This window comes from Haliotis asinina, chromosome 14 (assembly GCF_037392515.1).
Source record: "Haliotis asinina isolate JCU_RB_2024 chromosome 14, JCU_Hal_asi_v2, whole genome shotgun sequence".
In the NCBI taxonomy this organism is placed as follows: domain Eukaryota; kingdom Metazoa; phylum Mollusca; class Gastropoda; order Lepetellida; family Haliotidae; genus Haliotis; species Haliotis asinina.
In genome coordinates this window covers 46,385,210-46,412,360 of record NC_090293.1, presented here as the reverse complement: position 1 = coordinate 46,412,360, position 27,151 = coordinate 46,385,210, and the positions used below count along the sequence as shown (strand labels likewise).

Below are 27,151 nucleotides of genomic sequence, written 5' to 3'. Positions count from 1 at the left end.
GTAAATAACTATTATATCCAAACTGTGATAGTGATGACTGACTGACTGAGTTTGCTATTACATCGCTTTTTGCAAGATTTCAGTAACATCACAACGGGGGACACTTGAAAAGGGCTGAACACATTGTGTCCATGTAGGGAATCGAACCCGAGTCTTCGCCGTGACAAGCTAACGCTTTAACCACTATTCTACCCCAGCGCCCCTAATGGTAGTGAACCATAGTGTGTTACACAGTATCCTGTACGTGACTGAGTTTAGTTTTACGTCGCACTCATCAATATTCCAACGGCGATATTGCGATTATAATAATATGGACCAGACACCAGTGACCAGCAGCATGAACATCGATTACGCAATTGGGACATTTGTCAACCAACAGCTTTTGTTTTGTTGCAGGTCGTTATACCTACAGTGTAGCTAAAATATAGGGCTTAAAATATACTTTCTGATCAGAACCTCTTCGGGGTTAAGGGCAAACACTGCTGACCAACCGAATCCGTTAGTCCAGTTATTGCTTTGTCATTTTATGTAAATGTGTATTTGGCAGATCGGTCCAGCAAACGAATTTGATCCCACCTGGGTATCCCCCGTGCCCACTGCTGGTTTTTTTCCGGACCTGACCATCCCCGAGACACCTGCCCCAACAAGCAGCTTGGTCACATACGACGTCTCCGACGACGATGACGGTGTGCATGGAATCGTCAACTTCAGCATTGTTTCAGCCACAACCGGTAGGTTCGCTTTACCAAATCATTACTCAACTGACATATACTGAAACAAAGAAGAAACGTAACAGATACTTTAACCGTTAATGACCATGTTAAAACAAGGTGTTCTAACGAATGATCGACCAGCTATAAGGTTGAATTCTGAATATTTAAAATGGCCGAGAGACATTTAAGTACAATCATGCTCAAGAGAAAATAATGTCCGATGACAAATCAAAGGAGACGAAAATGTTTTAGGTTAAAAAAATTGTCTTGAAAATGGTTGCATGAAACGCTTGCCATAAGTACCGTGAAGGCCAAAATCAAGGAGTGAAACGTGTGGCCTCACATTTAATGACACAATATTTGATACGACGTTTTGATTTAAACTGGTCTGAATGTGATTGTATATTTTGTTTTGGTTTTATTTTTGTGTGTGTTTTTTTGCAGTTTTATGAAACATATTTCTGATGAAAAACTTATAACATTACTATCGCTATAATGGTCCATATTATATGTAGCCGAAGGCAGCGACGCCTCTAGTCTGTTCCTCGTCGACCCTGTCGTTGGCTCCCTTTGGATGACGGCCGCCCCCGACGCCGACACACAAACAGGAGGAACAAGCAGATATGACGTCATCATATCAGCGACAGACGGGGGTCACAGGTCAATCCAGGCCACACAGACTATCCACCTGACCAACACCAATGACAACCCCCCTACAATCTGGGCGTCATCGTATGCAAAAGATATGATCGAATCGACAGCTGTTGGCGACGTTGTGTTCACCCTTGAGGTCAAGGACATCGACCTTGACACCGTGACGTCATCAGTGACAGAGGGCACTGATTTGTTTAGCTTCGACGGGACGTCTGTGACAACGACCGGCATTTTAGACTTTGAATCTGTCAGATGTCATACCGTTGTGATCAGGTAGATAACACAACCTTTATCAGGTGATCGATTTAATAAATTTGGAACTTTAAAGAGGGTGATGGAATAGCGTCGAACATAGCACGTATGCTTGTCACGTCTCAGTGATTGGTTTGAATCTAATTTTAAAACTTATTAGTGGATTCTTGTAGGGCCTTAGGGGTCCTTTTAAGATTCCACAGCAATCTTTGCTTGCCATGATTTTGGGCCTTAGCTCATAAAGATACAAAGCGTATGCACAGTCATCTTGTTGTGGATGGACCGTCTGCCAGGAGGTGAAGGTCGTTGGTTCGATTTCCCGGCCGCGCCAAATCTAAAGACGTTTACAGATGATACTTGTTATCACCTTTGATAACAAGGTCGCGCTTGTAATTCTGAAAGCCCTCTGCTGGAGATTTGATGGGGTATCGGGCCGGGATTACAGCAGGGAAGGGGCTGAATGGAACTGGACCTCGATCTATAAAGCGTTCGTAACTTTACGACCTGTCCACACTTGTAGCTACACATACACACGCACGCATGTATCACAATGCACAACCATAAGCGTCTCTTATTATGTCTTGGTTCAGTGCCCCAGATGGGTACACATATGAAGCCTATTTCTGGTGTTCCACGCCGTAATATTGCTGAAAGCGGCGTAAAAATAAAACTCACTTACATATTATATCTTATAGTGTATCAGATGGTGTTCATGACGTTAACGTCACACTGACCGTCAACGTCACCGACAGCAACGACCAAACACCGGAAGTGACGTTACACGGTGGGGTGTCCATACCGGAGGAACAACCCGTTGGAACCATCATTGGCGGACTGTTTGACGCCATAGATGAAGACGAAGTGGACAGCCTGACTTACGCTCTCAGTGGTGGGTATCACGACTTGAACTGGACACGTCCGTGTTTGGAATTGTAATACACAATGTATACACGGTGCACAATGTCATTTTGTTATATATCTTTATTTTCTATCGGGGATGTTTATATTGTCACCCTTAAGGTATCGTCTTAAACCAAACCCCTATTGCCTGTTTGACTGCCTGTTATTCCCACTAATCACGTGATCAGTTATTATTGCTCCCTGAATGTTGTTTAATGCGTCACTCGACAACTGGAGAGCTATATGACGGCGGTCTGTCTGGACCAATCAGTGACTTCGGTGATCAACAATATGAGCTACGATCTGCGCAGTTGAGTGAGTGAGTTTAGTTTTACGCCGCATTCAAGAATATTCCAGTTGTATGGCGCCGGTCTGTAAATAATCGAACCTGGACCAGACAGTCCAGTGACCAACAACATGAGCATCGATCTGCGCAATTTGGAACAGATAACATGTGTCAACCATGTCAGCGAGTCTGACCCCACGATCCCGTTAGTCGCCTCATAGGTTAATGAAGATCAATTCTAACCCGTAACTTCACGGTTCAAACCCAGGTAGAGCAAACGCTTAACCCACTTGGCTACCCCACACCCTCGTGATATTTTGATGACAGCAGATTAGCTGACTTAGCGTTTGTGTTTCAGGGACGGACGACCAGTACATTGAAATAGATCCAAATACGGGAAAACTTAAAGTCAAGGCCAGAATCGACAGAGATAATGGAGTTACCTTCCTTGATGACCTGACCTTGACCGTCACAGATCTTGCAGGTCACAGTTCAAGCGTCAACTTGAACGTCACTGTGTTGGACATCAACGACAACGCCCCCGAGTGTACACAGACGGTTTTCAAAGTCAACATCACCGAAGGGGAACCGGATGGTAAGACACCACTCATGGCATAGTCAACGGAATTGTGACTGTGTTGACTCGCTTTATGGCAGGGGCCTACATGAACAAAGCGACCTTTGACGTCGGCGACGGCCATATATTTAAGGCATATGCGTGAGTGAGTGATGTTTTACGCCGCCATAAAGAAACGCCAGGAATATCACGCGAGGGAACACCAGAAAGTGTTCCATGTGGGGAATCGAACCCTGGTCTTCGGCTTGAGGAGCGAACGCCATAAAATTAAGGCTACCCCACGGCCTCTTGAGGCATATAATCAATCGTCATTGTGCAAGTGGGACCATGTCGGTACAGGTTATCTATTCACGCCTTGTTGGCAGCAGAAATACAATTGTCTGTAAATAATCGAATCTGGACCAGACAGTCCAGTGATCAACAACATGAACTTCGATCTACACAGGTAGGATATAATGACATATGCCAACCAAGTCAGCGACCCTGACCACCTGTCACAACAAGCATGGCTTCCTGAAGGCCAGTTCTGTTACCAAGTATCATAACTATACTATTCTATAAAAAAAAACGCATGTGAAATTTGTATTTGTATTCACGCCTTGACTCTGCGACACGGAACATTGCCGATGAAAGAATATTAATGCATGCTGGATATTATCAATCTTCTGTTGCCAGCCTCTGAGGCTTCTGAATTTTAGTCTGAGCAGGATATCAGGGTTTGCAGCTCTTTGCAACCAAACAGGTATAACAAATGACCGTCCCTCTACAGGCAGACCTCCAGTTACCACTGCAGCCAAATATCGGTACAACCGGGTACTACAGTTGCGTGATCGTACTGCCACGGTGAGCAAAGCAGGCAGGGTGCCCGGACTTCAGAGAATATTCAATCAAACTGTACGGAACAGTTTGAAAGAGATTGGTCTGAGAGCCTTGAAAAACGACGTCGGGGTCGTGCTACGTCGTCACCATCACGCTCAACGTCTCCATTATCTAAACTTTCGCTCGCTGAATAGTCGGATACATTTACCGTTAGACTGGGATCCATCAACATCAATCACACTTACTTCTTCACTCTCAACCATGTTGTTTTAGGGATGGCAGCAACGTCACACTGCTACGGCAAACGCATCCAGCACTTTTGAACTGTGCCGTTTTTCGTTTCAAATTAAAACTTTTAATACGTTTTTTGTAATTACAGACGAAACGAAAACATTCCCGCCATTAATTCTCTGTATTATTTTTGTTCAGGGTTGGTAGCCACGTTGTCATGTTACGACAACGACACTGGCGACAACGGAAATTTTGTCCTATCCATCACTGACGGTGACGACCTGAACTACTTCAGTCTGGTGGGACTGGAGATACATGCGGCCAGTTCCACCATCGACTACGAGAGTATCGACACTTCTGTTCCCTACATCGTGACGTTAGGCGCCGTCGACCAGCCCACAACTGAAGCTGCCAAAACTGGCGCTGTCACAATCATAGCTCAGGTAAAAGGGAATTCTTTCGGTTGTGCCACAATCTGGCTACAACATGTGGCAACAACATGTCGTACACCATGTGCAAGAATATATGAAGTATAATTCCGGATTTGACGCTACCTGTAGCAGTAGGAATACTTCGTAGAGGGAAACCCCTGATTTGCTGGATCCAACCCCGTATGGATTAATTCATTACGCCTTGGTATACAATGTAGGTAGCATGGTAGGAAATTAGCGCTTTTATGCGCCTTTTCCGTGTAGGTTAGAGAGATGCCACTAATCCTTGTCGTGGGCTAGGCAGTGATAGAATTTAGAATTTCAAGAACTACATACTGATGAAGTCAAGTGCTGGTATGTAAATAGTCCATTTTCCTTCACCGTTTTACCGCCGCCATATAGCTGGAATATTACCGAATGCGGCGTAGAACTACACTCACTCGCTCACTCCTTCATCGTATTAAGGAAAGTATATGACATGATCACCTTACAACTGAGCGAGTGAGTGAGTGCTTTGACCACTCACATGTTTGACCTGACCAATCTGTTGCCCCTGTTCACCACCATAGCTCATGCTATCAACCCCTAGATTACCTCACTTCATCTTTATGACATAGTGAGTGAGTGAATGTAGTTTTACGCCTCTTTAGCAATATTACACGGCGAGTGACACCTGAAATGGGATCCACATTTACCCATGTTGGGGAATCGAAGTCTAGTCTTAGGCGTGACCAGCGAACGCTTTAACCACTAGGCTATCTGCCTTACTACTATATAGGGTATGGTACGTATCATGCATAATGTACATACAATTGTTATTAATAATAATAATATGTAAAAGATTTTATGTCACGAAACATTTTGTCACGAAATCAATACGGTCAGCCAATACAATCTATGATACAGTCATCGATATGCATATTATTTCACAAGGTCGATACAAATGTCAATACAATATTAATTCATGATACAATCCTCGATTTGAACATTATATCACAAAGAGTCAATACAAAAATCAATACAGTTCATGATACAATCCTCGATTTGAACATTATATCACAAAGAGTCAATACAAATATCAATACAATTCATGATACAATCCTCGATTTCAGCATTATTTCATGAGGCCAATAATGTCAATACAATTCCAGATACAATAATCGATTTGAAGATTATGTTACGGGATCAATAAAACCAGTCAATACAATTCATGATACCTTCATCGATATGAAGATTACATAACGAAGTTAATATAAATGACAATATCATTCGTGATACAATCATCGATATTAACACTATGTCACACAGTCTATACAATCAGTCAGCGCCTTTCATTGATATGAATATTTTATCTCAACGTCAATACAATCAGTCAATACAATTCATGATACCTTCATCGATATCAACATTACATCACGGAATTAATACAACCAGTCAATACGATTCATGATACCATTAACAAAATAAAGTCAATGCGAGTGATGATACGCATTTTAAATTATAGATATTACCGGTCAACGAGTTCGACCCGACATGGGTGTCACCTTCGCCTGCGGGAGGTCAATTCCCGGATGTAACAATATCCGAAGCACCATTGACAACAAGCATCATGATCTACAACGCCACCGACGATGACGACGGTGACCATGGAAAAGTCACATATCATATTACATCAGCTACGACGGGTAAATCTTTTCTCTGAGTCCATATGGAATACTTTTTCAGACAGTATAATATAAATCAGGGGTTTTAATTGTTTTGATTTTCTAAAGAAGAACACAGATTTTAACTTTTAGAAGTTGTCAACAATTGTTATGTTGTTTAATTGATGGAAGTGGAGTGTTGTGTTTATATAATATAATCTTCGCACCGGGTTGAAACTGAGTGTCTGTATAATGTGTAGAGCATAGGGGCGCGATCTGATCACTTGTGGATGAAACGAACAATCACTATTATCAGTTATGGCATTGCATGCTCTCTTTCTGTGCAAGACAGAAATTTAGATGAACTGAAATATTTTTAGCCGATATCAGAGAGGATATGTTGATCTGATTTATCTGAGCCGAAGGGTTCTTGATTTCAATGGTTCCTGTCATAGATTTGAACCCCATAACAATTCTTACTTGTAAATATCAGTAAAAATTAAACGTTTATTTCTGCCACATCTAACGCGTTCTGTGACGTGAAGTCATTTTCAGGTTTTCCTTTCAGCCGAAGGCAGCGGCGCCTCTAGTCTGTTCCTCGTCGACCCTGTCGTTGGCTCCCTGTGGATGACTACCACACCCGACGCCGACATACAGACAGGGGGAACAGGTAGATATGAAGTCATCATCACGGCGAAAGACGGGGGCGAAAGGTCAACCCAGGCCACACAGACTATCCACGTGACCAACACCAATGACAATCCTCCTACCATCTGGACGTCAGTCTTTCACCGTGACATACCCGAAGACACAGCTATTGGTGACGTTGTGTTCACCCTTGAGGTCAAGGACATCGACCTTGACACCGTGACGTCATCAGTGACAGAAGGCGCTGATTTGTTTAGCTTCGACGGGACGTCTGTGACAACGACCGGCATTTTAGACTTTGAATCTGTCAGATGTCATACCGTTGTGATCAGGTAGATAAGACTGTCAGACTTCGAGGGTGAACGATGTCGTAGGCAACGTGATATTCAGGCAATACTGATGTTCTGATGCTTTTAAAGGATGTCCTGCTATTTTACCTCAATGAATAGTATATATTATCAATACCAAGTGGATAGTCGAAGCAGGACCGCATTTGTTATTACAAGTTTGTAGTATGGGTGGCAAGCTTATAGGGCCGGTAAGTAGGTCACGACACTTCGAGGGACCTTTGTACTTCCGGTGACAAATAACTTTTCATACCTTTTCGAATGGTCTCATGGTTGTCAGTTGACAGTAACGACCGATTCTTGTAGGACTAACAAACTTCCGATCTAACCATCCCCAAATTCGCCAACTATTGCGGCTGTGACAACCAAACATGGTTGCACACTTGGTCCAGTCTAGTAAACTTGGCGGTCACGCAGTTTTGAACTAGATGAATATAGTATTACGCTTGTCACCGGAAAGCCGGTACCGGAAGTAAGCTCGGTCCCGTCTTGCATATCGAACGTTGGCGCACCCAGAGGAAACCGGGAACCAGCTTAGTACCGCCTAGCGAGACTTACTTGCCCCATGATGGTCGTCCAGATATCATGGATAACCTTGATGAGACTGATATGGTATCGTCACCTAAGACCGTCTAAATTTGATCGTTTGTGACTGGAATGAGAACTGAAAACCCCTTTCTCCAGCTCACATTTTAACTTTATCTGGATACGGCCTCTTCAATTGATTGCACACAACGCTGGAAGTCTTTAAGTCATAGCGGCACCATGGATTCTGGTTAGAAGCAGTGTTCTATAGATTTTCATACCATGGTGATCCAGGTTAAATTCACATACCGCGGTAGGGTCTTCTAGTAGATTAGGTGTCCCCTCGTCACACCGAAGACCCGGGTTCGATTCCCCACATGGGTACATTGTTTGAAGCCCATTTCTGGTGGCTCCTGTCGTGATGTTGCTGGAATATTGCTGAACGAGGCTTAAAACCGTACTCACTCACTATAATAACCAGTTTTGCTAGCATGAAGAGCTAACTGCATTGAGTAATCACCAAAATATCGTGTCAGCAACAAGGATGGGAGTCCAGGTTCGACAACACAGTGAGTGAGTGAGTTTAGTTTTACGCCGCAGGGACATTAGGTGACTGTCTATAAATAATCTAGCCTGGGCTAGACAAACCAGCGATCAACAGCATGTGCGTCGATCCACGCAACTCGATCTCGTCAACTCCGTCGAGGCCGTCGGGATATAGATCTAATAAAGCAGTAAACAAACGATGTTTTACATTATATGTTGCCCTATGTTTTGTATTCGTATGAGTAACATTCTATTCCATTACTGAGTGTTCCGTCTGAGCAAGTATCAATATCAATGTTCTAGCGCTTCTGACGGCGTTCATGAAGTCAACGTATCTTTGACAATCAACGTCACAGACGTCAATGACAATGCACCGGAAGTGACACTTCACAGTTCTGTATCAATACCGGAAGAACTTCCGCTTAGGACAGTGATAGGAGGCGTGTACGGTGTCATCGACAAGGACGAACTCGACACCTTGGGCTATGCCGTCAGCGGTTCGTATAGAGGACGATGTAGCCACGAATATATTTATTTAACTCAGTATTATATCGGATTTGTTTGTTTCTTTAGCACATTAGTCAGGTGAACAGGCGTGTTTATGAATCGTGTTTATAAATGCGAAAAGAAAGTCGCAGATGTAATGGCTTCCAAAAGACCTTGAACTCTTTTGAAATAAGAATTACAGTTACGAAATCTTTTGGGTTATTTTTGTAGCTTAAAATAATGGATTCATTCGTTGTATGCATGTATCCTTCACTGATCATGGGCGACAGAAACCTTCACTTGTACAGATTGTTTTGTTTTTGTATGTGTGAGTGAGTGAGTTCAGTTTTACACCGCACACAGCGATATTCCAGCTTTGTGGCAGCCATTTGTAAAATTAATAATCGAAACGGGACTCCATTGATCAACAGTAAGAGTATCGATCTTCGCAACTGGGATAAGATGGCATATGTCAACCAAGTCAGCAAGCCTGACTACCCGATCCCGTTAGACACCTCATACCACGAGGATGGGTTGCTGAAGACCATTTCTAACCCGGGTCCTCACGGTTTTGTGTACGTCGAATACACAGGCCACCTTAAGTGAATCGCTTCTTTCTGACAGGTTCTCACAGTCAGTATGTTGAGATTGACTCGTCAACAGGCGAACTGAAGGTCAAGGCTCGGATAGATAGAGACGGAAGTAACGGAGTTGCCTTCCTTGATGACCTGACCTTAACCGTAACTGACCTTGCGGGACACAGCAGCAGTGTGAATCTCAACATCAGTGTGTTGGACGTCAACGACAACGCCCCAGAATGTTCACAGACTGTGTTCAAAATCAACATTACTGAAGGGGAGCCGGACGGTATTAATCACAGATTGTGTCCTCACTGGTTGTGAGTGAGTGAGCATAGTTTTACGCCGCACTCATTATTCCAGCTATATGGCGGCGGTCTGTAAATAACGAGTCTGGACCAGACAATCTAGTAATCAACAGCACGAGCATCGATGTGCGCAACAGGTCAGCGAGCCTGACCAGCGAGCCTGACCAGCGGGCCTGACCACCCGATCCCGTTTGTCGTCTTTTATGTCAAGCATGGGTTGCTACAGATCTATTTTGACCCGGACCTTCACGGGTCTCTGATTGTATCATCACTGATTTGTAGTACTTCATTTATATTATTTTCATCACTGCTTTGCTACTTGTGTCCAGTAGAAAATCCACTTGTAAATCCAATCCTCCTAGTAAGCCTGTGGAAGTTGCTTTTTTCACAAAACGAAAAGAAATTATTCATGCCAATAATCCTCAGTATTTTTTGTTCAGGGTTGGTAGCCACATTGTCATGTTACGACAATGACACCGGCGACAACGGAAATTTTGTCCTATCCATCACTGACGGTGACGACCTGAACTACTTCAGTCTGGTGGGACTGGAGGTACATGCTGCCAGTTCCACCATCGACTACGAGAGTATCGACACTTCTGTTCCCTACATCGTGACGTTAGGCGCCGTCGACCAGCCCACAACTGAAGCTGCCAAAACCGGCGCTGTCACAATCATAGCTCAGGTAAATGAGAATTCTTTCGGTTGTGCCACAATCTGGCTACAACATGTCGTACACCATATACAAGAATATCTGAAGTATAATTCCGGTTCAAGTTCAAGTTGTTTCGAAACTTTAGAGGGCGATGGGGTAGTGGTAAAAACGTTCGCTCGACACGCCGAAGGTCCGGGTTCGATTACCCACATGAATAATGCTAAAAGCGGCGTAAAGCCATGCTCATTCACTCACTCACTCATTCCAGATCCAGCCTCAGAACGAGCACAGTCCCGTGTGGACAACTCCGCAGGTGTTCATTTCTGGTAGTTTCCCTGACCTCACTCTGCCCGAGGACACACCTGCTGGCTCTGATGTTGTCAAGGTCACGGCCGTCGATGATGACGCAGGAGCAGATGGTGACGTTATATACGAGATTACGTCAGTGACTGATGGTATGTGTGAGTTACTCTGAACAAGGTTGTCCCTTCGTAGTGGTTGTTGAGACATGTGAAAGACAGGTGGTTGATGATTGTTGAGTGGTCCCGTAATGGCAAACAATACATATTGACATGTACACCAACTACAAGGGCAAGGTCACTGTAGGAGGTCAGACCTAAGGTCAAGGTAACTAAAGAAAAAATGTTTGAGGATATGTTTTACACCGCAAGCAATATTACTACTGTGTTAATGGAGAAAGATCGCGATCAAATATAATCTAGGTAATTAAACAATGACATAGGTCACCAAGACACTCCCAGACAATTCACATCGTGCAACCACCCGATCCACACTGCAAATGGAATTTATTGCACATGGTGTACTGTCCAACTTTGTGTGAGCTTTGTATAAAATGTGATCAACGTTTAAACACACACCACGTATTTTAATTTCAGAAACTGGGGTTGATAGAAGTAGCCTCTTTTTCCTGGACAAATCGACAGGTCTTCTGAAAACGTCAGGCGTCCTGGACAGAGACCTGGCAACGGGTGGAGTGGAGTATTTTGAAATCGCTGTAAAAGCTAGCGACCGAGGAACAACCCCAAACGCCATAGAGACGAACCTAAAACTGAGTCTGACTGGGGTGAACGACAACGCTCCCGTCTTCAGGAACGTTGTGGCAGAGGTGACGGTGAATGAGGCAGTACCTGTAGGAACTGATATCTACAAACTGGAGGCCAAGGATTACGACGGTGACAGCGTCGATTTTCAGATTACGAACGGTTCCGCCAACTTGTTCCAGGTGGTAGGATCGGATCTCAGACTTTTGCAGGAACTGGACTATGAGACCCAACACTGTCACACTGTAGAGTTCAGGTAAAGAATGCAAGAAGATCCTGGTTAGGATTGACCTTCAATTCGTAAGAGGCGAATAACGGGATCGTATTCCCGTGTTCGGTGTTCATGCAATTTACAGACCAAAGAGTTAGTATATTACTGAGAGCGTCGTAAAACTAAACTCACTCATGAAGGAAGAGAATAACATCGGACGTGAAAGGCAAAGGATTGCTTCAAATTATATGAACCAGTCCACAAAGCGTTCGGTAAAACTGCAACTATAGGTGGTAACGTTACGAATGCTTTGTAAATCGCAACCCACTGGTTCGCGACAAGGGCATATTGAGTCCAAATGAGATGGCAGGGGGTTCGTCATGCAGTCACTTGAATAAGGAAAATCGTCTTGATTTTGTCCAGTTTCCGATCCCCGGTTTTCTTCCTATGTTACTTCATGTCTATGGCGACGTTAAAGGCTCTTCTACAAACAAAAGGAGACATATAGCTAAATACTAAATACAGATTTGATTGTTGTTGACCGCCGAACTTAAAATATGTGTTTATAATTGAGTCCGGAAGGATGACTGACATCCGGAAAATCGTTTTATGCAATTGGAAATGTGCACCTCGTAACAAAAAAACCAGCTCATGTGACCATGAATTAAGATCCCTTTGAGGAACATGACTATAGAAGTAATATAATTTCGATGTTGTTTACTTTTGAAGTTTTAAGTCACGTTTTCCATGTAAATACATCATATATTCAGTGCGACAGATGGCACATACACTGCAAACGTCTCCCTCACGATCAACGTTGGCAACGTGGTGGACGAGGAACCTGTGATAACGCTGATCCCTCCCTTGGTACTCCCCGAGGAACTTCCACTGGAAATGAATATTGGTGGCTTTCTATCAGTCGAGGACCCGGATGAAGGGGACAGTCTTACTTTCAATATCTCAGGTTGAAATCTTTATGTAGAGTTTTAGGAACATGTGTTTCTGTTTGTGCTAGTGTCTGTTTCATGGTACCAGTCGACAGAGGCACTAGTTGAAGACAGATACCCTATTCAGACACACACGGACTCAGAGCTGACTCTACGCAACTACCATTATAAAAATGCCTGAACTTACACATATTTTTTTGTGGCTAAAAAGGTTGGGGCGGGTAGCCTAGTGATTAAAGCGTTCAATCGTCATACCTAAAACCTGGGTTCGATTCAACACATGGTTGCACTGTACGAAGCCCATTTCCGATGTCCACTGCCATGTAATGGCGGGAATATTCCTAAAACGGCGTAAAACCCAACTCACTCAGCCACACCCACCCGTCTATCCATATGATTGTAGGGAGTTATGTTATTTATGTTGTTACAAGTGTTTTCATAAAATCCTGAATGTTTGATCATGAACCGATTTGGAGATTGTGAGATTTTTCAGTTTGACCCAAACGGGCTGGTATAGTCTCTGATACTGTGGTTGCAGGCACGGGATCGGTCTATTTTACCATTGACAGTTCCACGGGGGCGTTCAGCATTGCTAATCGGATTGATCGAGACATTCCCGGAAATGTGACCTTTATTGGTGACCTGACCTTGACCGTGACAGACTCTGCGGGCTTACGAGACACAGCGGCCTTGAACTTTTCTGTCGTTGACCTCAATGATAACACACCTATATGCGAGGTCACCACGGGCGAGGTGACTGTGACGGAGAATTCAGCATCAGGTACACCTGATGTTTTTGTGTCACATAAAAGTGTAAATGTTCGACCCGTTGCAACCCTACATAAATCTACGAAATTAAAACATTACAAATATTTGCATTTATTGATGCGCATAAAACAAAAATGAAGATCCTTTCTTAAAAGAATTGATATTAATCTTCCAGGTGTTGTGTTGTCCGAGATTACTTGCAATGACGTCGACAGCGGTGACTTCAGCACCGTGGCGATATCCATCGACAGCAGCAGTGACCCTGATGGTTACTTCCAACTGTCCGGCACTAAGTTGATTACGGGAGTTAACGCTGTCGATTATGAGGCTAGGGAAAGTACGGATTACACGCTGAACATCAAGGTCTTGGCGATAGACAACCCTAGCGGAGACATTCAGCTCACAGCGACATCTACAGTCACAATCAAGGTAGATAACTCCTTTTTAGAACGTGCTCACACCTTCATGAACGTTTTTCGAATCTATGTTTGGCGAAAGATGAACTAATGTTATTTTAGAATGTTATTATATATATTTAATTTTAGTGGAATCATAAGAGTGGCTCGGATGCAATTAACATAGCACTAGATTAGGTTTGTATAAGATAATATGAAATGGGATTTTCTCCCCATGAAAGTACCTATTAGAATTTGTCTTCACCAACACGTGCTTGAAAAATGCGACTAACAGCAGAGAATCCAACGTTCGCTGAGTTGTTTAATGCATGTCATGTCTCACATCTCATGCTCACGAGATCCAAATTACCAGAGCCAGATTGACAGACATCCATCGTATTGCCAGAATATTGCAGAGTTCCACTATACCAAATCTTTGTCGTAATTACTGGTGGACATCATGTTTGGTAGTTAGTTTGAAGCCATTTCCGAAATAAATGTATAGTTTATTTGAAATGAAAACAAGCTGACGAAGTTTCAGCCTCTTGTAATACCTAACAAGAGATCCAGCTCTTACAATTCACAATTTCAAACTGTGAGTAGCATGCTGTGTTTGCCTCCATGTTTGTAAAACAGGTAACACGGGCAATAACTCTAAAGCAAAGTGAACGTCTTCCTGTATTTTACGCTGCGCATTTATCAACGAGAGCCATTTACTAGACTGTCAGTAGTTGTTCGTTTCTACCATCGATTAACTGCTATCAGAGATTCAACAACTACAATCCGTCGATAAATAGTAATGAATGAGTCACTTCACGGATACGATCTTCACTATCTGGGACTTAAATTACATCCATCATCAAAGTTTATCGCCATACATTTTAAAATTTATTGTTATTACGTTTTAGAGATTAGAAATGAAATGCGGCAGAGAGGGTTTGGGTGATCCTGGCACAGTCAGGCTGGTCAAGCTCATCATCAGCTCAGGGCCCTCACCCCCTCTACACGCAACCCAGACAGTGAATGGGACTTCTCCCAGAAAACACTGCCTAGTCGGACCCACCAAGAGCTTTCCGGAGAATATGGAGGCTCCCCAACACTGCAGCCTTCTGCATTACCCAGATTGTCAGAAGGGCTGTGCTCCCGGTGGAGAACCCGGGCACTCTCCTGATCTGCGCCAAGAGCTCAGGAGGTACCAAACCAAGGGCACCGAGAACAATGGGGAGCCTGACGACTGTGTACTTGGGATGTAAGCGAGACATTTCAAAGGCGAGGCCCGCATATTTATCATGCTTTTCCTGAATCTTGCCAATCACATTGCTGTCATTAAATAGTATGAAATCGAGTTTATAAATCCCCGAATATAGGAAGCCCTTCAGTTTCAATTTATCAGTCAGGCCAACTATAAACAAAGAGAGACTAAACTAGGGGCCTTGATGTATGTTAACTAGTTAGTTAGTAAGATACCTCTGCAGCATGAACTGCTGTTAAGAGGCGACTGAATTTAACATCGTACAATGAAGGCTTTAGCTGATGCTCATAATATCAGTCACTGGCTTTTCTGACCCTGCATCACTTGTTAACACGCCGTTCCAGTGCAATACTTTAATTTGCCAGTTGGTCATGAGGGCCTGCTGACGCCTGCAGGTTTTAAAATCTACAGGCCCTGATTGAAACCTGCAGGTCCATGTCGTTAAATTCAAGCCAAAAAGAATAAAACAGACTACACTGTACACAGTTTCAAACTGTTTCTACAAAATCAGTTACCGAAACGTATGGCACACAGAGATTTCTTTATTTGTTAAAGATTTGTGTTGTCATTTCCACGCGCAAACAGCTGAAATATCAGGAAGTGAAACTGTACGTTATGGTAACATGATGGATCAGGAAGTGAAACTGTACGTTATGGCAACATGATGGATCAGGAAGTGAAACTGTACGTTATGGCAACGTGATGGATCAGGAAGTGAAACTGTACGTAATGGCAACGTGATGGATCAGAAAGTGAAACTGTACGTTATGGCAACATGATGGATCAGGAAGTGAAACTGTACGTTATGGCAACATGATGGATCAGGAAGTGAAACTGTACGTAATGGCAACATGATGGATCAGGAAGTGAAGCTGTACGTTATGGCAACATGATGAATCAGGAAGTGAAACTGTACGTTATGGCAACATGATGGATCAGGAAGTGAAACTGTACGTAATGGCAACATGATGGATCAGGAAGTGAAACTGTACGTTATGGCAACGTGATGGATCAGGAAGTGAAACTGTACGTTATGGCAACATGATGAATCAGGAAGTGAAACTGTACGTTATGGCAACATGATGGATCAGGAAGTGAAACTGTACGTAATGGCAACATGATGGATCAGGAAGTGAAACTGTATGTAATGGCAACATGATGGATCAGGAAGTGAAACTGTACGTAATGGCAACATGATGGACCAGGAAGTGAAACTGTACGTAATGGCAACATGATGGATCAGGAAGTGAAACTGTACGTTATGGCAACGTGATGAATCAGGAAGTGAAACTGTACGTTATGGCAACATGATGGATCAGGAAGTGAAACTGTACGTAATGGCAACATGATGGATCAGGAAGTGAAACTGTACGTAATGGCAACATGATGGATCAGGAAGTGAAACTGTACGTTTTGGCAACATGATGGATCAGGAAGTGAAACTGTACGTTATGGCAACATGATGGATCAGAAAGTGAAACTGTACGTAATGGCAACATGATGAATCAGTAAGTGAAACTGTACGTTATGGCAACATGATGGATCAGGAAGTGAAGCTGTACGTTATGGCAACATGATGGATCAGAAAGTGAAACTGTACGTTATGGCAACGTGATGGATCAGGAAGTGAAACTGTACGTAATGGCAACGTGATGGATCAGGAAGTGAAACTGTACGTAATGGCAACATGATGGATCAGGAAGTGAAACTGTACGTTATGGCAACATGATGGATCAGGAAGTGAAACTGTACGTTATGGCAACGTGATGGATCAGGAAGTGAAACTGTACGTTATGGCAACATGATGGTTGAGGAAGTGAAACTGTACGTTATGGCAACATGATGGTTGAGGAAGTGAAACTGTACGTTATGGCAACATGATGGATCAGAAAGTGAAACTGTACGTTTTGGCAACATGATGGATCAGGAAGTGAAACTGTACGTTATGGCAACATGATGGATCAGGAAGTGAAACTGTACGTAATGGCAACATGGATCAGGAAGTGAAACTGTACGTAATGGCAACATGATGAATCAGTAAGTGAAACTGTACGTTATGGCAACATGATGGTTGAGGAAGTGAAACTGTACGTTATGGCAACATGATGGTTGAGGAAGTGAAACTGTACGTTATGGCAACATGATGGATCAGAAAGTGAAACTGTACGTTTTGGCAACATGATGGATCAGGAAGTGAAACTGTACGTTATGGCAACATGATGGATCAGGAAGTGAAACTGTACGTAATGGCAACATGATGGATCAGAAAGTGAAACTGTACGTTATGGCAACATGATGAATCAGGAAGTGAAACTGTACGTTATGGCAACATGATGGATCAGGAAGTGAAACTGTACGTAATGGCAACATGATGGATCAGAAAGTGAAACTGTACGTTATGGCAACATGATGGATCAGGAAGTGAAACTGTACGTAATGGCAACATGATGGATCAGGAAGTGAAACTGTACGTAATGGTAACATGGTGGATCAGGAAGTGAAACTGTACGTAATGGCAACATGATGGATCAGAAAGTGAAACTGTACGTAATGGCAACATGATGGTTGAGGAAGTGAAACTGTACGTTTTGGCAACATGATGGATCAGAAAGTGAAACTGTACGTTTTGGCAACATGATGGATCAGGAAGTGAAACTGTACGTTATGGCAACATGATGGATCAGGAAGTGAAACTGTACGTTATGGCAACATGATGGATCAGGAAGTGAAACTGTACGTAATGGCAACATGATGGATCAGGAAGTGAAACTGTACGTTATGGCAACATGATGGATCAGGAAGTGAAACTGTACGTTATGGCAACGTGATGGATCAGGAAGTGAACTGTACGTTATGGCAACATGATGGATCATGGTTGATTGCCAATGCCAGTAAAGAAAAATAAAGAAAACAATTATGGGAAACATTTGAGTTGTAAAAGAAGACAGATAATTTACTGAAGGCCACAAGGGCCTGCACATATAAACTGCCGCCCGATGCAGTGTCAACCGGCGATGGCGATTATTTCGAACGCTGTCGCCGTCCTATTGCTAATATTCTCTGAGGGCGTTATGAAACATCATTGAATCATATCTTTTTTAAGTCTAATTTAACAAGATATTTATTGTTTTGCGTACATTTGGAAAAGATATTTAGTTTGTTTTATGATAAACAGGTCCTCCCTGAAAACGAACGCACCCCGATCTTCATGACTCCTGTCTTAAATGGTAGCGGGTTCTTCCCTGACGTCACTGTGTCAGAGGACATCACCATGGGAACGGTTGTGACGCCATTCAACGCCACAGACGGTGATCACGGTGACGATGGTCGCATAGTGTATTCTGTGACTTCCAGCATAACAGGTGTGACATGTATAAAGGCTCAGCATGGCAAAATATCAACACGTGCTATTTACAGACACCTGGCATTTTATGTTGGCACATGAGTAATATTTAACAACTTGGAACATCTCAGATTGTCAGCCAAGTGCTCCAACTTGAGTGAGTGAGTGAGTTTAATTTTACGCCACATTCAACAATATTCCTGCTATAAGGCGGTTTTCTGTAGAATATCGAGTGTGGAGCAGACAGCCCTGTGATCAACAGCATGAGTGCTATCTACACTATCTCCAACTTGATGTGGACCCGTGAAGGTCCCGGGGTAGAATAGGCCTTCAGCAACCCATGCTTGCTATAAAAGGCGACTCAGCTTGTCGTAAGAGGCGACTAACGGGATCGGGTGGTCAGGCTCGCTGACTTGGTTGACACATGTCATCGGTTCCCAATTGCGCAGATCGATGCTCATGTTGTTGATCACTGGATTGTCTGGTCCAGACTCGATTATTTACAGACCGCCGCCATATAGCTGGAATATTGCTGAGTGCGGCGTAAAACTAAACTCACTCACTCACTCACTCCAACTTGATGTGACTCAAGTATTTTCTGATCTTTAGTTGTTGAGTGAGTATGGTTTCACATCGCTTTTAGCAATATATCTACAGTACCACAGCGGGGTACACCAAAAATGGGCCTCACACATTGTACTCATGCGGGGAATCGAACAGGGTCTTCGGCGTGACGAGCGAAATCTATAACCATTAGGAAAGCGCACCGCCCCAATCTTCATGTAGAGTCACCCTGCTCCATGTGATGTAATTCCGTCCACTCGTAACCGAGACTGGTTTTGCTCTGGCATTGACGTGTCCGTGTTGGTTGTGGATCGTGTCAATATATTGTTTTAGATTCTGGAGCCCAAGTACCTGGAACGTTTACAATAGACGCATCAAGTGGCAAGTTGAGAGTATCCGGGCAGCTGGACGCTGATGCCGTCACAGGCGGCGTCAACTATTACGTCGTCAACATCACAGCCACGGACGCAGGCTCGCTCCCTCGCTCTACCCATGGTGCATTGCGCGTCGATGTCACAGGATCCAATGACAACCCGCCCGTGTGGAATATCACTATTCTGGAAGTGCATGTTTACGAAAACGCCAGTGTCGGACATGACGCCGTCCCCCTGATGGCCGATGACGTCGATGGAGATACCGTGACCTTCAGCACTTCTCATACCAAGTTCAAGGTTGACGGGTCAATGTTGAAGGTCGACCAGCAACTGGACTTCGAACAAGAGCGTTGCCATGCTGTTGTTGTCAGGTGAGAGTGTTAATGTCTAGACGTAACTGTAATTTCTCTATTGTTAGATCAGGGTGCATTCACTTTAAATCCAAAATGGGTCAGTAACTTACAGGTCGCAAAAATACCAATCTTAGATAACAGTTCGCTTTCTAGACTGAGTGAGTGAGTGTGGTTTTACGGCGCTTTTAGCACTATGCCAGCAACATCACGGCGGGCTACACCAGCACTGGACTGCACACATTGTACCCATGTGGGAATGACGTTTAACAAACATCGCACTCGAGTGTCCGGGTGATAAAACCCGACCCGGACTCGAAGGCCGAAAATTATAGTATAAATTCTAGTGAGAGCCACGTGTGTCTGTTTTATGTAGTTTTCAGTAGTATTTTCAAAACGAACGCCGCACTTAAAAGTTTTAACGTCTGTATTGAATTGAAAACTCACACGAAATCTTTCCATAAAACGCGTGGCGTGGTTTTGACGAAACACAAACCTAATGTCATAGACATATTTGACTGGTATCGGTCTATGCAGGTCCACATTACCCAACTGACCACTAGCGCAAACAGCCCAACACAGAAACCAGTTCCGGTGAGGTATAGCGTTACATGGGGCAGCACGTGGTTATGAATACTGGTAGAAAAGCTTTAAGACTGGGGTAACAATGAGGTTCACCCCACAAAGCAGAAAAATACAACATTGGTCGTTTAATATAACAAATGTGAACTTCCTTGAAAAAATTGCCCTTTGTAACAAGGTGAAATCAGCAATTTACAGCATTAACACACATGTTGGTGTTGATGAAGGCATGTGATTTGAAAACTAGAAATTCAATAAAGTGATGACATTTATAAGAGAAAACAATGTATTGAACATGAAATAACCAAGCGAACGCCATAGTGCAGTTCTTTTAACAATCGATATAAGTTTTGTTAAATTGTCAAAACATCAACGCTGAAACGATTTAAACGTGAAACTTATATCTCTTAAGTGACAACAAGTAATTAAAATAGTGATCAAAGCAGCTACAACTCTGAGTGTGTGTGTCTCGTATGTTTTCGAGTCAGCTTGACTTGCTTTTTGACTGGATTTGGGGAAGAATCATCCACAGTGACAGATTCGTGTTTCATATGAAAATATGTTCTCACTGAGATTGTTGAGCTCCCTGCATAACACGGCATAGTGCTAAAATGGCGACGCGTGGTTTTGTGTTTTGAAGTGCCAAGATCAAATTGGGCCCATACGTTCGACCTTTTCTCATCCAGGACTGCACGCGTTTTCACGTTTAGCTTTCTCTCTTTTTCGGGTTCTCGAGTCCTGAGACCGAGTGGGAATCAAACCGGTCTTCGGTGTGATGGGCGAACGCTGTATTCGCTGTTCAGTATATGGTGTTATATTTTCGGGATCAGCGCCACAGATGGAACATACTCAGTAAACCAGACTATCGTAGTCCACGTCCTGGACTCAAACGACGAGACTCCAGTCGTCACGGTTACCAAGACGATATACATTCCGGAAGAGATCCCTGTGGGGACGGACGTCGCGAGAGGCCACATCGTCATTGACGCTGATAACAGCGACACCCTCGCCTACAGTTTACAAGGTACAGTACGAGTGACTATGTGCAATCTGTTGAATGTCTGACTTCCATTGTCTTCTTATTAGTGTTAGACTGTCGGAGAGGGACCGTTTTATGAAAGATATGACATTGTCTTTTAATCGTACTTGAACATTTTTGTTTAATATTGCATCTTAAGAACTACAGGCTGGCGTGTTTAGTGATGGTTTGGAGCATTTAAGATAAGTAGCTATCAATTACATCCCGCAGTCACGAGGTAGTGTATGTATGCGCGAGTGGGTGTGTGCGTGTGTGGATATGGGTGTGCAATTTGTTGTAACTGGTCTGTCACATGGCTGTCGGTCTCAACAACCGTGTGTGCGAGATGCATGTTTGAAATTGAAACTTCTCTACACATGCACATTGATTACCTGGCTGCTTTAACAGCAAGTACCCCCTCGTCCTTTCTGTTTCTCTATTATCAGCGTTCCATGTTGCTATTCATCCTTCATTTACATATTTTCAAAATCTCATTTTCATTACATTGAATTATTATTATTGCGTATGTGTTCCATTTACGTATTTTTCTCATATATGTGCCATTTGAGGCATTACCTTTTAGTTTCCACATATTCACGATTTACCAAATTTAGTTCCTCCTTGATGGTTCATTAGGTGCGGATAGTGGTCTTCTGGCTATAAATAGTTCGACAGGGGAGATCACTCTTAAGGAAGTGGTCGACTACGAGAATTTAGTGTCAGGCAATCTCGACGTTGTGCTTCACGTCGGAGACGCCGCTGGCCATACAGTGACTCAGGCGTTAGATATCGTCGTCACGGACGTCAACGACAACACGCCAGTATTCAGCAAGGCAGTACACAGAGTACATGTAGCAGAGAATTCCACTGGAGGTACGATTGAATAATATTTGAACATTCGTGTGTGAAGGTTGCATAACGCTTCCAGCCGCATGAATGCGGTCTGTAGCTATTGGAGCCTGAACCAGACAAGCCAGTGACTGACACCACGAAAATCGATGAACGCCATCGGGTTGCAGTGACATGCATCAGCTAAATCAGGAACAGATACCATAACGCTGCAAATTTGACACTTGCTCATCACGAACACCGTGAACATGAGGGTTATTACTGGTCTTCAATAATCCATGCGGCTAACTGGATCAGATGGTCAGGCTGACTGACCTGTCCCCTCTTCTAATTTAGCGCCAATTAAGTACCTGTGAAGGTCCGGGGTAGAATAGGCCTTCAGCAACCCATGCTTGCCATAAAAGGCGACTATGCTTGCCTTAAGATTCCACTAACGGGATCGGGTAGTCACATGTCATCAGTTGCCAAGTGCTCGATGCTCACGGTTTTGATCACTGGATTGTCTGATCCAGTCGTGATTATTTACAGATCTCCGCCTTATAGCTGGAATATTGCTGAGTGCGGCGTAAAAATCACTCGTCTTTATGTTGTTTTTCTGACAAAGCACGGATTTTGATTTTATCTATTACGTTGGTAACAGTTATTAGTTAATCATCATGTGTTTACATTTCAACGCATGGAAATATTCTTCAGAAACTCTGTTGTTAACCCTCACTGTGACTGACGCCGACAGTGGAACCAACGGCCTGTTTACTTTCAACATCAGCGACGGCAACAACGACGGCTTGTTCCGACTTGACGGGGACGATCTGTACGTAAATGTCGTGGATTACGAATCAGCATCGTCAATTGACTTCACGTACTCCCTGACCGTCACCGCCGTCGACCACGCAGCCGATGCAAGAACAGGCGTCACCGTCGTCATTGTTGAGGTAGATTTTGTACAAGTCAAATAGTTATTATTGACAAATAACTTGCGCTGTCAAAAAATACTTATTTGTTTCCAGTAAAATAAAAAAATACAAACAATAGCAATGATAATAATCTCGCCTTTGAAATGTCTCGCTTGCATCCCAAGTACACTGTCGTCAGGCTCCCCATTATTCTCGGTGCCCTTGGTTTGTACCTCCTGAACTCTTGGCGCAGATCAGGAGACTGCCCTGGGTAATGTGAATGCTGCAGTGTTGGGGAGCTTTCATATTCTCCGGAGGCTCTTGGTGGGTTCAACTAGACAGTGTTTCCTAGGTGTTTCCAGTGATTCCTGGCTGTCTGGGCTTCTTGTAGAGGGAACGAGGGCCCTGAGCTGATGATGAGCTTTACCAGCCTGACTGTGCCAGGATCAGCCGAACCCTCCCTGCTGCATTTCTGTCTTAATCTATAAAACATAAAACCTTAATCCGATTATTTTGGTTTAGGTCACCCCCGAGAACGAGTTCGCCCCTTTGTGGAACAGCCCTTCCGTCTCATCTGATTTTTCCCCATGATTGTTCGTTGGTGATTAAGAAACCATCAGTTGTAAGATTTCAACTAATTCTTATCACTAGTATGTACCAATCAAACGATATTATTAAAAATTGTATTACCATTTCAAAAATAATGCATACAAATATCTTTAAGACTTAAAATTCATACGTCTGATTATTTTTGTTCAGGTCACCCCCGAGAACGAGTTCGCCCCCTTGTGGAGCAGTCCTTCCGTGGATGGTGCAAGATATTTCCCTAGTGTGGTCGTGGATGAGGATGTAAGCCCAGATTATGACGTTGTCACCGTTACAGCGACTGACGCGGACCTCGGCGAAGACGGTGAAGTGACGTACAGCATTACGTCAGTTGTGTCAGGTACAGAGACAATGTCAATGATTCGAGGGTCATGATCAGTGAAAGCCTCTGCTCTATTCAAAGTAGGATTTCTTCAAAACAAAAAACATGGCCTTTGTTCTTTTCTTTTTCTTTATTCTTTACTGATTCTTCTTTTATTCCTGCAACGGAAATTGAAGGCCTAAAATTTATAATATCAACTCAAACGTTTCAGATATGGGTGTCAACATGCCAGGGGTGTTCATTATCGAATCTGGAACCGGTAAACTTAAAACCAGTTCGAGTTTGGATTTTGACCAATCAACGGGAGGGGTCAAGTATTATGACGTCACGATCACAGTCTCCGATAAGGGATCTGTACCGAAGACCACTTCAGCAATTCAGCGTGTCAATCTCACCAACGTCAACGACATTGCGCCAAAGTTTGTGAACGATACTTACACTGTCAATGTAGCCTGTACCGATGTTGCGGGGTCGTCAGTCGTGACGTTGTCGGCCGATGACGAGGATAGTCCGTCACTTGTTTACGAAATCGAAGCAGGAACCAACCAACATGTGTCCGTTGACAGTGCTTCAGGGGAGGTAACTCTTATAGTCCCTCCAACAGGTGTCACTGTAGAAGAGTTGGTCCAATCGATACCATTACTGGTGTCAGACCAGGGTACCCCGAATCTTCAGGGCAAGGGTCACCTCTTGGTGGTCTTTGAAAACTGCGAAACCAATACCGAGTGCAACAACGACACCAACGACTTCACGCCAATGTTCTCAAAGTCTCTCCACACAGTTGCGGTTCCAGAAAATGCGACTGGGGGTAAAAGTTTAATGAAATAGTCTTGATAAATAGTCCAGTAAAAATTAACATCAAATAAGATGTGGATTTATTCTTTCATAATTACATCATCCTGATTATGTCATAAAAATCAGGGCAAGTGGAAACTTAGTTAGGACAAATTATTGCTCTCTTAAGGTCACTTGCTTGTTTTGTATTTTTGTTGTTTGTTTTTGTTTACTTTTTTTTCGGTCTGTTAAGTCACCGAACATGACCACATGATCCCATTAATCGTCTACTACGACAATCACGTCTTGCTGAAATCCAATTGTAAAGGATCTTCACGGGGATTCAGGGAGTAACAAAATGGTACATTCATGTTGCTCTGGTATTCTTCCAGGGCAGGATGTATTTCGGATGTGGAAATTTTATCACTGTTAGTTATATTTCTAATTCCTGTTAGCATTATTACCTGATGAATTAGTATTAGTGATTTACCTGCCTTCAGACTACATCTACAAGGGAGCACAACAGATTTCTTTAGCCTGCAAATCCTCACTGAATCCAAAGAAACTGATAAATCGACCATTATCAGAGAGAGTACCGTTGGTACAAATTACCTTTTTATAAGTCCAATTCTTTGATGAACACGTGCTCTAACTCTCCGAAATAATTCCTCACTGTTACTATGGTTACAACTCAAACTATATACTTGCATGAGTATTATAAAGTAAATGATGGCATTAATACATGACGCGTTCTGTGGAAATAAATTTCTTTTTATTCTTTGTACAACGTTCCGGATCTTATCCTGACTCCTCCGTCAAATGAATCATGAGAGGGAAAGAAATGGCTTTGAGACGTCGTGTACAGAATAAAAAGAAGTTGTTAACTACATTATTCCAACTTCCAAATGTCTTTCAAGAACTTCAGATATTTTAATAATTTTCTCCTGTTCAACCAGAGACTCTAATTTTGACCTTCACTGCAACTGACGCCGACAATGGTACCAACGGTCAGTTTACATTCAACATCAGCGACGGCAACAACGACGGCTTGTTCCGACTTGACGGAGACGATCTGTACGTAAATATCGTGGATTACGAATCATCATCGTCAATTGACTTCACGTACTCCCTTACCGTCACTGCCGTCGACCACGCAGCCGATGCAAGAACAGGCGTCACCGTCGTCATTGTTGAAGTAGGTGCATGTACTAGTGGTGTTCGGAACACTTGAAAGGATCGAAGATTGGTCGCAGCGATCACACAAACAATAAATCGATCACATTTTTGCATAATCAAACACAAACGGTGTTTGAACCACTGTTATAGTCTTTAAACACTTGACTGAACGTATCTTAGATGTTGTAAGGGCTTGAGAACATATTTATGAATTAAGAAAACTCACTTCGCTTTTTAATAACCCATTACTGACTATTTCTTGAAGACCCCAGAAAGTTTATGTTCATGATTTTCTAGTCATCTCTTTAAAGCAGCAAGGTGCATCATTGTAGAAGTTGCGCAGTTTCAGAATAAAAGAGATACCAACAGAGAAACATCTTATACTTGTCTGCAACCTTAAAGGTCACATGCAACAAAAAATCAAGCATAATTTAATCACGATTATTACTTATTCATGACATATAATATACATTGCTGCTTGTAAAATAAACCAAATAAACAAAGTTATAAGCGTACAATCGCGATTCAAAAGTGCAGTATGTTGTACCTACGCTTACTTCCCTCGAAACGAAGCCCTCGGGATACCGAACCCAGTCATAGGGGGTGGGGGTGCAGTCACGTGTAACGGCGGCATCGAATTGGCTGGTTCATTTGGTGATACGATGAGGGCTCATTGTGTGTACAGAAAGATGATCTGTTTGGCGAGCATTTTAGAAATACGGCGAGTCACCAGAAAGTAAGATTCTTTATGGATAACAACTTATTTTGTTGTTCTTGTTCGTTTCACTATGGATTCATATACCGTTGTCAAACAAAATCATGTGGATTTAGTGAATCGCTTGAACTCTGATTTCGCGGGCTTTTTTTCATCGCATTTTTTTTCAACTTTATAGGTTGAATTGGCATTTTTGATGATTTGTTTCGGTAAGTGCATTTGAAAGGTATCAGAATCTGCAAAGTTGTGTTTTACGTTGCATGTGAACTTTAATAGGAAAATCTGAAATGTTTTTTGATGATGGTTCGTTGGTAATTAAGAAATCATCAGTTGTAAGATTTCAACTAATTCC

The 27,151-nt window shown here is 43.0% G+C and overlaps 1 protein-coding gene across 1 annotated transcript in view; it reads left to right on the top strand.

Moving 5' to 3' along the window:
• LOC137260832 (protocadherin Fat 4-like) overlaps positions 1-27,151 on the top strand; it is a 65,603-nt gene that overhangs the window by 29,050 nt on the left and 9,402 nt on the right. Inside the window, exons 24-46 of the mRNA XM_067798392.1 lie at positions 548-731; positions 1,229-1,640; positions 2,315-2,508; positions 3,164-3,400; positions 4,631-4,875; positions 6,368-6,548; positions 7,075-7,486; positions 8,876-9,069; positions 9,683-9,925; positions 10,385-10,629; positions 10,868-11,054; positions 11,496-11,916; positions 12,642-12,835; positions 13,357-13,599; positions 13,762-14,015; positions 18,409-18,595; positions 19,474-19,885; positions 21,277-21,470; positions 22,101-22,337; positions 23,007-23,245; positions 23,966-24,152; positions 24,346-24,942; positions 25,865-26,103. Coding sequence (XP_067654493.1) covers positions 548-731; positions 1,229-1,640; positions 2,315-2,508; positions 3,164-3,400; positions 4,631-4,875; positions 6,368-6,548; positions 7,075-7,486; positions 8,876-9,069; positions 9,683-9,925; positions 10,385-10,629; positions 10,868-11,054; positions 11,496-11,916; positions 12,642-12,835; positions 13,357-13,599; positions 13,762-14,015; positions 18,409-18,595; positions 19,474-19,885; positions 21,277-21,470; positions 22,101-22,337; positions 23,007-23,245; positions 23,966-24,152; positions 24,346-24,942; positions 25,865-26,103 — 6,138 coding nt within the window. The remainder of the gene's footprint in view (positions 1-547; positions 732-1,228; positions 1,641-2,314; positions 2,509-3,163; positions 3,401-4,630; positions 4,876-6,367; positions 6,549-7,074; positions 7,487-8,875; positions 9,070-9,682; positions 9,926-10,384; positions 10,630-10,867; positions 11,055-11,495; positions 11,917-12,641; positions 12,836-13,356; positions 13,600-13,761; positions 14,016-18,408; positions 18,596-19,473; positions 19,886-21,276; positions 21,471-22,100; positions 22,338-23,006; positions 23,246-23,965; positions 24,153-24,345; positions 24,943-25,864; positions 26,104-27,151) is intronic.